Here is a 12,021-nt window from a genome sequence, read left to right on the forward strand (position 1 = left end):
CTACCACATATGCCAGGGATGGAGGAGGGTAGAGTTGCCTTTAAATATGAAAGACAGAAGCTAAAGGAATTAAATGTCTCCCTAGGAGCCAGTACAGTCTTTTCTCTAGAAAATCTCAAAAAATGTCAGAAATATGCTGGGAAATATTTTGGTAATGAACCCTTGGACGCTTATTTATGAAGCATTTGGAAATGCTGGGCCAGAACTACAGTCCTGAAACAAACAAAAAGAATTTCAATTTACTGGGATGATTGGATTCCTTGGGTGAATAATATTTTGCTGTTGATGAAAAATCAAAATGGGACCTGACACTGAATATGCCTTTGCCAGAAAATGTTTGTTTCAAGTGGAATGCTGTAGTTATCTCTTTGCCAAGGGCGTGTAAATTCAGGAAGTTTGGCGTGTATGCAAAGACAGGGCAGAGTGACAAGGCCCTGCTTGTTATTTTCACTCATCTTTTAATGCAGTTTTTAGTTCAGAGTGAGGATATCACAGTGGGGTCACATATCCCACATTTGACTCATCGGAATTCAACTATTCACACTTTGAACACAGGGAGGAAGAGAGAGATTACAAGAAAGACAAGAGTAACATTTTAAATAGTATGGGTAATTCTATTAATTTCAGGAGTAAACATTAAAGGAGAGATAAATCTGCATATATATATATATATATATATATATGCAGGTTTGTACACACAAAACAAAGCATATTGTATTTTAGGAGTAATCTGAGAGATATTTACGAATAATGTCGACGGTCACTGTCACTGAGTCAGGGACTTTAGAATCAGCCTTAAACAAAGTGAGAGACTCCATGCACTGTCCTACAAGAGGAAGATGTTTTTAAGTTGTTTTTCTAGTCGGGGAAAGAAGTTGCTTTGAGCCATCCACACAACCTCAGCTGTTCCCATATGACCAAAGACATGCACTGGCTGAGGTTTGGGCTTCAGTGCTGGTTATGAGACAAAGGAACGTAATTAAATAAGCATATTTGTCTAATTGGTGCAATTTGTCGTGTCATGTAAAACCATGAATTATAAACAGGGTTATGTAACCCTGGGGTCTCCTTTTACACAATTAACATATTTAAGTGCCTGCTAACAGCAAGGCAATGAATTAGAAGCCATGGGGAATTTGCAGGTAAACCCTCATGGGGGAGTTTACGAATCTTGTAGGAGGGGGAGATAAATACATTGTAAATTACAATACAGGGGAGAGAGTGAACAAATGTGCAGATCAGGTAAAACTGTGAGAAGTGAAGTATATCACTTCAAAATATAATTATCCTTTCATTATTTACTCATATATGGGACTTTAAAAGCTCTGATTCATTTTCTTATAATAGTCTTGGTCTTTAATTATTCTTATTAAGCTAACATTCAACTGTGTTTGTATTTTATGTGATAGGTACCACCTTTGACTATTCAACAGTAATTACTCCTTCCTTCTTGCTAATAGAACCTCAATGTGGTTTAGGGAGATACATGACCAACTCCCCGAAAAACCCTCACTTCAACCTCTTTAGGCCACTGAATGCTCACATAACCCAATTCTGCCTAATGAGAAACAAGCAGAACTATGGGGGAGGGGAGGTTTCTAGGGCAGATTTGCTTTCTTCATTTAAAGAGCTAATGTAGGCTCTTTCCCCTTCCCCATTCCTTCTCCCTGACCCTCCTCTCTGCTCCTCCTGTCTTTAAACAAACAAGAACTATGGACTCGCATCAACTGTGTTGTATCCAGGAGGCAACATATCCATAAAGCAGCCAAGGAAACGTGAAATTGTTGGCTCTGACATCTAACAGCTGACTGAAAGCCAGCAGACACCTGCTTCCAGACTTTTTGTTACATAAGAAAAATAAGCCTCTGTCTTTAAGCCACTGTTTTGTTGGCTTTAGTGACTTGCGACCAACCCCTTCCTAATCATTCTATTCCTTCAGCATATACCAAGTGCTGATAGGGAAGGGGGCAAGAACACGGGGAAGGGCTGAAGGAAATCAACCTGGATTTTAGGGTGGCAGTACCAGTCCCCCCAAAAGATCGTTAAAGTGCACATAACATTGTCTCTCATTCACACGTCCCTTATCCTTTCACTCATTCACATGTATGTTACCGCTGGATAGTCCCCTTCCCTCAAGAAGTTTATGGTGTAATGAGTGTGACTAGAAATGTATTCAAATAACTAACATGGAAGGTGGAAAATGGCAAAGGCCAAGAAAGAGACTATAAGAAAGTAGCCCTTTGGAGCTGAGCTGTTTATTTAAGCTGGGAGGTGGTAAAATGTTTTCCTCAGGGTGTGAGCCAAATTTCCCTTTGCCACCAACTGCCCCTCCCTCCAAGGATGGGGTGGAGGTCGGAGGCGTGAGGGGGGTGGGAGAGATTTTCTTCTCCTCCCTGCAGGAAGATCTTAAAAGGAGCATTCTGCATGAGAACCTGAGAACAGCTAGATTGGAACACAATACTCCAGTTCCATAACTGCTCTTATGAACACAAAAAGACCTTTTGTGTTTTTCTTGTTTATTTCAAAATTCTAGAATATCTTCATTATGCAAAGAAGGAAAAGAAAAGGGATTGGGGAGGAGGGAAGGGAGAGAAAAGCACGTGTGCTCCCTCTACATCCCATCCAAGCTTCAGGAGCTGGACTCAGTGGCAACAAGGGTAAAAGTGAAAGGGCTCAATTATGGACTCAATTGTGTCCCTCTACTCCCCAGATTCCTGTGTTGATGCCCTAACCCTCAATGGGACTGAATTTGTAGACAAGGCCTTTAAAGAGGTAATTAAGGTTAAATGAGATCGTAAGGGTGGAGCCCTAATTCAAATCCAATAGGACTGGTGTTCACATAAGAATAGGAAGAGACAGTGAGGGTGCAGGTGCACAGAAGAAAGGCCATGTGAGGACACAGCAAGAAGGAGGCTGTCTGCCAGCCAGGAAGAGAGGCCTAACCAGAAACCAAGCCTGACAGCTCTTGATCTTGGATTTCCATACTCCAGAACTGTAAGAAAATGAATTTCTGTTGTTGAAGCCACCCAGTCAGTGATATCCTGGCATGGCAGCCCAAACAGACCATAAAGGCCCCAGGAGGAGATGAAAATTCATGATGTATGTGTGATCAACTGCAGCCTCAATGGTCTCTCCCTGATGGAGTTATCTACCTCACTGGCACCTTTATGTTCATCTACTCAATAAACTTTTGTGCTTTGATTATTTTGTGGATCTAGTCCCCGACCAAGTTAGAAATTAAGTATACCTGCAATTTGGAAGAGAATGAGGGCCTTTGTTCCTAGAAAATGAGTGAGCATTTCCAAGCAGATCTCCACAGGTAGAAAAGGGGAAAGAAACCTTCAGTGTGAGCAAAGACCCAGAACCTGAGGAAGGAAAGGCTGGCTCCTTCATTTGTACCACTGGTATTTATTTTGAACACCTACAATATGCCAGGCAGTGGTAGAGGAGTGAGGGATGCAGGGAATAAAACCGACCTGCCTGCTGCTCCTTGGAACATGATGAAAAAGTATTCAGAGCACAGAGAATGTGGAAAGAGTAATGGGAAGTAAAGCTTGGAGAGTAGGATGGGAACAGATTGTGGCAGCTTTGAACCTCTGTCTAGGAAAATATTATTCACCCAGGAGGCACATAAGGAGCCATTGCAGCTCATCAAGCAAGAAAGTGTCCTAGTCACGTTTGGCTTTTAAAAATATGAATCTGGAAGCTATCAGTTGGCTCAATTGGAGTGGGAAGAAACTGGAGACTAGAGAACAGTTAAAGGATGAGTACTGCAAACCAATAATAAAATTCTAAGGCCTCCAACTGACTGAGTGGACACCCCTTCTTGGCCAAGGGGATCCCAAAGAAACCTGAAAACCTAGTTCAGGCCATGATGGGAAGGGAGGTGTTGGACATACCCTGTTATAACCCCTCCCTTTGGAGTTTAGACACAACTAACCAGCATTAACATTAAAACAGAGATCATAAGACTGCCATACAAAACAGACTCTTTGTAGCAATAGGATGCCAAATTCCAACCTGACTCTGGTATACCATCACATGACAGATAACAAACCCTAAAGAAAATTAATGTGTTTTACCCAAAATATATTTATTTGATATATTTTTGAATGCCCCTGTAAAGCCATCTTTTGTGGAGGAAATTTTTTTCCTGTAGAGAACCTCTTTCCCTTAATAGTTTGGTTTTTTTTTTTTTTTTTTTTTTTTAGAGAGCCTGACACCTTCTAAGACTCAAAAAGAGACATTTACCATCTCTTCTCTCTGAAACTTGCTATCTGGAGACTTCATCTACATAACAAGAACCTTGGTTTCCACAATCCTCCTTAACTCAAGCATTTCTTTCTGTTGACTTCAACTCTTTAGGCAAAGCTTAACTCTTTGAATCAATTGCCAATTGAAAGTTTTGACTCTACCTATAACCTGTGAGCCCCTCTCCTCAAGATGCCCCACCTTTCTGGGCTGAACCAATGTATTCCTTACGTTTATTGATTTATATTTTTGCCTGTAACTTCTAGCTCCCTAAAATATATAAAACCAAGCTATAACTCTACCAGCTTGGGCAACTGTTCTGAGGACGTCTTGAGGTTGTGTTCCAAGCCATAGTCATTCATATTTGCCTCAGAATAAACTTCTTCAAATATTTTAATTTTTTTCCGTCAACAGTACTAAAGCTCAGATGAGATGTAGTAAGAGCCTGAATGAAGGTAACATTAAAATTATTGATGTTTGCTGGCACCATACCGTATACTAATATCAACAGAAAATCTCAAGTGTTTATTGTCTTAAACTCATAAAAATACTGTTGATGAAAAGAGTCAAACTCTGTAAAATATTTGAAGAGATATATTCTGAGCCAAATATGAAGACCATGGCCTGTGACGCAGCTCTAGGAGATCCTGAAACATGCGCCTAAGGCAGTAGGGCTACAGATTGCTTGGTTTTATACATTTTAGGGAGACATCAGACATCAATCAGTACATGTAAGATGTACATTGGTTTGGTCTGGAAAGATAGGACAAATCAAAGTGGGGACTCCCAGGTCATAGGAAGATTCAAAGATTTCCTTATTGGCAATTGGTTAAAAGACTTTATCTATAGACTTGGAAGCAATAGAAGAGAGTGTCTAGGTTAATATAAGGGGTTGTGGAAACCAAAGTTCTTATTATACGGATGAAGACTCCATGTCACAGGCTTCAGAGAGAATAGATTGTAAATGTTTCTCATCAGACTTAAAAAGGTGTCAGACACTTTAGTTAATTCTATCCTAAATCAGGAAAATAACTGGAAAGGGAAGAGTGAGGAGTACAGAAGGTAGATTTTCCCCACAAGAGACAGCTTTTCACGGCCATTTCAAAATATATCAAAGAAATGTACTTTGGGGTGTGGGGAAAGAAAGAGAGATCAGCCTCTTACTGTGTCTATATAGAAAGAAGTAGACATAAGAGACTCCATTTTGTTCTGTATTTGAGATGCTGTTAATCTGTGACCCTACCCCCAACCTTGTCCTTGCAAGAGACATGTGCTGTGGTGACTCAAGGTTTAAAGGATTTTGGGCTGTGCAGGGTGTGCTTTGTTAAACAAGTGCCTGGAGGCAGCTTGCTGGTTGCGCAATGTTGCTCTTTATGCACTAAAAAGGTTTATGGAGATGTTTACATATGCATATCAAGGCACAGCACTTTTCCTTAAACTTATTCATGTCACAGAGAACTTTATTCATATGTGTTACTGCTGACTTTCTCCCTATAATGATCCTATTACCCTGCCACTTCCTTTTCTTTAAGATGGTAAAGATAATTATCAATAAATACTAAAGGAACTCAGAGACCGGTGCCGGCATGGGTCCTCTGTATGCTGAGCGCCAGTCCCCTGGGCCCACTTTTTCTTTCTCTATACTTTGTCTCTGTGTCTCATTTATTTTCTAAAGTCTCTCGTTCCACCTAACAAGAAACGCCCACAGGTGTGGAGGGGCAGGCCACCCCTTCATTGGGGTAAAATACTTCTATTTCTTTCAGGGCCCACTTTGTTGTCATGTTGATACCTAATTGCTACAAACAGTCCGTTTTGTCAGTTTTAAAGTTTCTGCTTTAATGTTAATGCTGATCAACTGTGCTTGAACTCCAAAGGGACAGAGGTACAATGAGGCATGTCCAACCAGCCATTCCCATCATGGCCTAAACTAGTATTTCAGATTTACTTTAGGATGCCCTTGGCCGAGAGGAAGGATCTTTCAGTTAGCTGGGGGTTAGAATTTTAATTCTGGTTTACAATACTATCATGTATTAGCCTTGGAAAAGTTTCCCTAACACAGAGTTTTGTTTTCTAATATCAAGGCAACAAAGCATAGGTCTTTTAGCCACATCTAATACAGTTGTAATCTGGGAAGTGGTGGCCACATTGTCCAATGTCCTATAGATCAATAAACTCTTAATATCCAGTTCAGAAGCCAGAAAGGCTCCTATGACTTTGTAATTAATTTCAGCAAATTATAATAAAACAGAAGACATTGTCAGATTCAGGTTAGGGAAACGAAGTTGGAATCTGTTCTGAGATATTCTGGCTATGGACCATGGGCAAGTGACTTAATCACTGAACTTCCCCCCCCTACTCCAATTGGTGGACTTTGGGTAAATATTTAACAACTGGCTCTCCAAGAAAAAAAAAGCCATGATTTATAGCTTTGCCAATTTCTAGAGTTTTAATACTCCCATCACGGCCAGTTTCAAGCCAGCAATGTGATGTCAACAAGTTCACTGAGTTCCTAAAATTTAACAATTGATTCTCAACAAGCCAGCATGAGCCAGCTCTAGCACACCACTGCTTCCAAGGATCAGCTTCCACATATGAAAAATGGGAATCACACCACCTCCACATGGCCGTTGTCAGGACTGAGATAATGTAAGTGAAAATACCTAATACAGGGTTGTTAGCATACATGGGGTATTTGAGAAATGTTTGTTTAGTATTTACTGAGCACCTACTATGTAGCAGACACTTCCAGGAACTGAAGATTCATCAGAGAACAAAACAAGAGGTCTGCTCAGCTAGGATTGATGTTCTAAATGGGAGAGACAACCAGAAAGAAAAAAGAGAAGGAGAGAGAGAGACAGAGGATATAGAAAAAAATAGCCAGTCAGTTAGTCTGGCAGTGATAAGCACTAGAAAGAAAAATCAAATCCAATAAGGATGAGGAGAAAAAGGAGTGGTATGGTAGGTAGGGTATGTCAGGTATGGTAGCCAAGAAAGACCTCACTGGTGAGAGACATCTGATGAGGAATCCGAGTGGAATAAAGGCATGACTATGGGATTATATGGGGAAGGGTGTCCCAGGCAGGGCAAGAGCTCATGCCAAACCCTGGGGCAGGTATGATGGGCTGGGCCAACTCCAGAGACAGAAGGAGGCCAGTGGGGTGGGAGAACCTGAGTGAGAAGATACAGGTGGAAAGTGCAATGGGAAGGGAAGAAAAGAGCAAAGGTGAGGCGGGGGAAGTCTCAAGCCCTAGACATGTCTTAGGTGCCTTTAAGCATCTGGAGACATAGTGGGCAGGGGCCAGTGACAGACAGGGCTGCACTCCTGTCCCTCTGCCTTCCCTACACAGAGGAGGATCTACCAACTGTGCTCCAATGGCCTCACTCCTTCATGTTTTCAACTACTCAAATGTTTGCTCAAATGACAAATATTGACTCCAATGGCTTCCACGGGCAGGCAGCAGTCTTAGCTCTAGAGACAGAAACTGTGAGCAAAACTTGAGCTCTTGCTTTTCATGGACCTACCTGGCCATGGAAGAAGACAGAATACATCAAAACATAAATAAATGCATTGGCTGGGCTACGAAGACAATCAAACAAGGTGGGCTGACAGAGTCCCCCTCTTAGATATAAAAATCATCTTGAGCCAGGATCCTCTTGTCACCTTATATTTCAATGCCTAGTTCTAGCACAGTACTAACTGGTGCTCTGAGTAGCATTGCTCTAAACAATTGACAAACAGTAACCAAAGTAGGCTGGCAACAGCCCCAAGAGATCAAGAGAGCCCCCATTTTCCTCCTGGCATGAACTTTTTCAAACCACAAGGCTGAGGAAATGCCAACCCTTTATATAACTAAGAAATCTCTAAGACATGGAGCTTTTTGTTTGCTTGGTTTGTTTCTCTTTTTGTTTTTTAAAATGTGGTTCTTAGGACACCTGCCACAAAATCATCGGGGATCTTTATTAAATAAAATACAAATGTCTGGGCCCTGCATCAGACCCACTGAATCAGAATAACTGGAGAAGGAGCCCAGGCAACTGTATTTTCAATGACCTCCTAAGGAATGTGGATGCTACATTGCTGATGCTTGAGATCCACTGCTCTAATGCAAATGCGCAATCCACAAGGCTTCTTTTCATTTCAGTTGTAATTGTCTCCACAAAGCATTCTTAAGAAAGCTCTTCTGTAAACTTCCTTTGCAGAAACTGCAGCACCAGTCACAAGCTGATTGTTCAGAGAAATGCACAGGGAGACAGGGCCCGCGTGACGGGAGCAGCCCATCAACTGACCCATTCATTCGAAAAACTCCACGTGTAGAGACACTGGATGGCTTTAGTGGAAGCACCTCATTGTCTGGGGAGCTGAAGGAGAGACTTTCTGGAATATTCCCTACCTGTGAAGAGGGCATGGTAGTGGAGACCCTTCTCCTTGTCCTGATGGGAGCAGACATCAAATAAGTAGGCTTTGATGGGCCCATCAATGAAGTCAGCAGCAAAATCAAAGAGAACCACACCTATCATGGTGACACTTACGGCCCAAACCAGCTTCCTCCTTGGGTTAGCAATCAAAGCTAAAAGAAAAATAAACATTGGTCTCCTAAATCCTGTTTTAGAATCCTCCGTGTTTTGTAATTTCCACCTAAACTTCTTGCCATGAAATCATCTTCCTTGCTTTTGTTTTGCTTTTTTTCCCAAATAAAAATACCTTTTTTTTTTTCAGGTTTTAAAAATTATGCAACAAAAGTCCGTAAAACACAAATCTATGGAGACAGAAAGTAAATTAGTACTTGCCTAGGGCTGGTGCATAGGAGAAAAGCTGACGTGACTGTTGATGGTAATGGGTTTCTTTTTGGGGTGATGAAAATATTCTAGAATTAGAGAGTGGTGATGGTTGCACAACCTTGTGAATATACTAAAAGTCACTGCATTGTACACTTTTAATTAGTGAAATTTCTGGTGTATAAAATATCTCTTTAAATAAAAAAGTATGCATGCTTATCGCAAACAATTCCGATTATATAAAAAAAGCTGAGGGAGATGCTTCCAATCCCAGCCCCACTGAAGGTCAGGCTTTGAGGCCTCCTTTTACTCACTTCTGCACATGCAGACACAGGTGTACAATGGTAGTCGAATGCAGTGCTTCTCAAAGTTTGGCATGTTGAACTATCACTTGTATGTCTTGTTAAAATACAGATTGCTGGCCCCATTCCCAAGACTCTGATTCAATTCGTGGGCCTGAAGTGGGCCTGAGAAACTACATGTCTAACAGCCCCTGCTGATGCTGAGGGGCAGGTCAGCGGCCACATCTTTGAACAGCACTGACGCAGTAACCAACTTTCTTCATATAATTTCAGCTCCTCACAATTTTTAATAGCTGGATTTTCATTCTATGGATACCCTGTAATTCATTTACCCAATCTCCTATAAAAGATACATTGTTGTTTCTCTTGTTTCAGGTTGTTTTTTAAACTTAAGAATAGCATAGATTATCTACACGTTTTAAAAATTACAGTATAAAATTAAATGAACAATAAGACTACCCGCCGCTTCTCACCTCCAGTCCTTTAGTAATCCTCCTTACAGTCAATAGCACTTGCCAGCTTTTTGTTCATTCTCCCGGAAATAGCCTACATTTGTACATTTACGCTTTCTTTGAAGTATGTACAAATCATAATTGATTATCCTGCCTCATAATCATCTATTCTGCTGGCTTGAGAGTTAATGGTCTAAAAATGTGTGCTATTTTTAGCGATCCTTTTTGCAATGCAACTTTATTGTACTACCATCAACTACTGATTAATTGGTAGCTGATTAATGGCTAGAAAAAATGCCTACCCTCAGGTTTGATTTTGTCCAGAATTCACAATGCCAGAAAGGTCCTCTTGAGCTGATGGGCTTATGCCCTCTGCCTATTAAAATGCTCTACATAAAACTATGAACAGAATTAACTCATTTGGATACACAGGTGATTTATTGTAAATATTTATGGAGCTATTTGGCAGCTGGTCAATTTGATAAGAGTATTAAATAGAGCATAATGGGCTCAAAAAGTAACTCGATTGATAAATATGTAAAAATATTCAATTTGATAAAATAGATACAGATTTGATAAAATAGATACAAATTTAATCCTATTTTTAAATCTTCACAACAATGAAAGATATTTATTTAGATATTTCTAGAAGTAAAGGCTCCCCTACCACAGAATCTGGGCCAAATTTGTCAAAGGGGAAGTTCATTGTAACCTAGGAGAGATCGATTGTATCAAATTTCTAGGAAAGGTCAAACAAATTAATATTCTCCTCCTGCAGAGGTACACAGTAGGACACATATCCCTGCCTGCCCACCTTGTGCAGCCGACTTACCTGCTACAACAGTGTCCCCATTGAGGTACAGAGCCATGCCCACGAGCATCATGACTCCCAGGGTGAGGATGTAGGGTCTCCGGCGGCCCCACCTGGACCGGCAGTGGTCGCTGGCCGATCCGACCACGGGCTGCAGCAGGAATCCCAGGATGGGGCTGAGGAACCACACAATGCTGTACAGACTATTGGGCAGACCCACGCTGAGCAGGACTGGGGTCACATACGCTGCCTCCACTGCGTAGCAGAACTCTCGTCCGAACATGGCCATGCTGTGCATAATGAGTCTGCTGGTGGGTCTTTTAGGTGGCTCCACAGAGTCAAAGGGGCCATCATCAGCCAGGGATTTATAGATGTGGCCACCAGCCTGCCCACTGTTGCCACCCATGGCCACTGGGAGAGGAACCTTCCTGCGAACCCACCACCTCCTGTGTGGTGCTAGGGTCTGTGCTTCAAACTGGGTTTGCGGAGCCTGGCTGAGCAACCAACAGAGATGGTCAGGCTGGGGGAGGGGCTCAAATTCTTTCCTGCCTCTAAGATCACAAGTTATGATGAGAGGGAGGGGGTGGTGCTGGAAAGCATGACAGAGATTAGCAGCTGTGAATGAGCCCTCTGGCTCCTTAAGACGTTGGAATATTTTTCTAAAGGGATCCTCCTTTGTACTGTTCCCTCTCTTTCTTTCTCTCTCTCTCTCTCACACACACATACACAATTACACATGATCACACACGGCTTCTCTCCCTCTCACACACACGTTATTACACGTGATCACACACACGGTTATCTCAGATGGTATTACACATAATCACAAACACGGTTTCTCACACACATTATTGCACATGGTCACACACATGGCTTCTTTCAGACGCTATTACACATGATCACACACATGGCCTCTCTCACACACACATGCTATTACACATGATCACACACATGGCCTCTCACACACATGATATTACACATGATCACACTCATGGCTTCTCTCTTACACACATGCTATTACACATGATCACACACATGGCTTCTCTCACACACACATGCTATTACACATGATCACACACATGCCTCTCTCACACACACGTTATTACACATCACACACATGGCTTCTCTCTTACACACATGCTATTACACATGATCACACACATGGCTTCTCTCTCACACACATGCTATTACACATGATCACAATATGGCTTCTCACACACACACATTATTACACATGATCACAGACATGGCTTCTCTCTCACACACATGCTATTACACATGATCACACACATGGCATCTCTCACACATATGCTATTACACATGATCACACATGACCTCTCTCTCACACCCATTATTACACATGATCACACACATGGCTTCTCACACACATGCTATGACACGATCACACATGGCTTCTCACACACACATG

The 12,021-nt window shown here is 41.7% G+C and overlaps 1 protein-coding gene across 3 annotated transcripts in view; it reads right to left on the minus strand.

Moving 5' to 3' along the window:
- SLC45A2 (solute carrier family 45 member 2) overlaps positions 1-11,105 on the minus strand; it is a 39,742-nt gene extending 28,637 nt beyond the window's left edge. For 2 of the 3 annotated variants that reach the window (XM_050793849.1, XM_050793850.1), the window contains exons 1-2: positions 10,614-11,105; positions 8,643-8,819 (exon numbers count right to left, since the gene is read on the minus strand). In XM_050793849.1, the coding sequence (XP_050649806.1) occupies positions 8,643-8,819; positions 10,614-10,998 (562 nt within the window). In that variant the 5' untranslated portion in view covers positions 10,999-11,105. The remainder of the gene's footprint in view (positions 1-8,642; positions 8,820-10,613) is intronic. The other variant, XM_050793851.1, reaches the window with a different exon arrangement.
- Positions 11,106-12,021: the final 916 nt, after the last annotated feature.

The sequence above is a fragment of the Macaca thibetana genome, chromosome 6 (genome assembly GCF_024542745.1).
Source record: "Macaca thibetana thibetana isolate TM-01 chromosome 6, ASM2454274v1, whole genome shotgun sequence".
Taxonomy (NCBI): Eukaryota; Metazoa; Chordata; class Mammalia; order Primates; family Cercopithecidae; genus Macaca; species Macaca thibetana.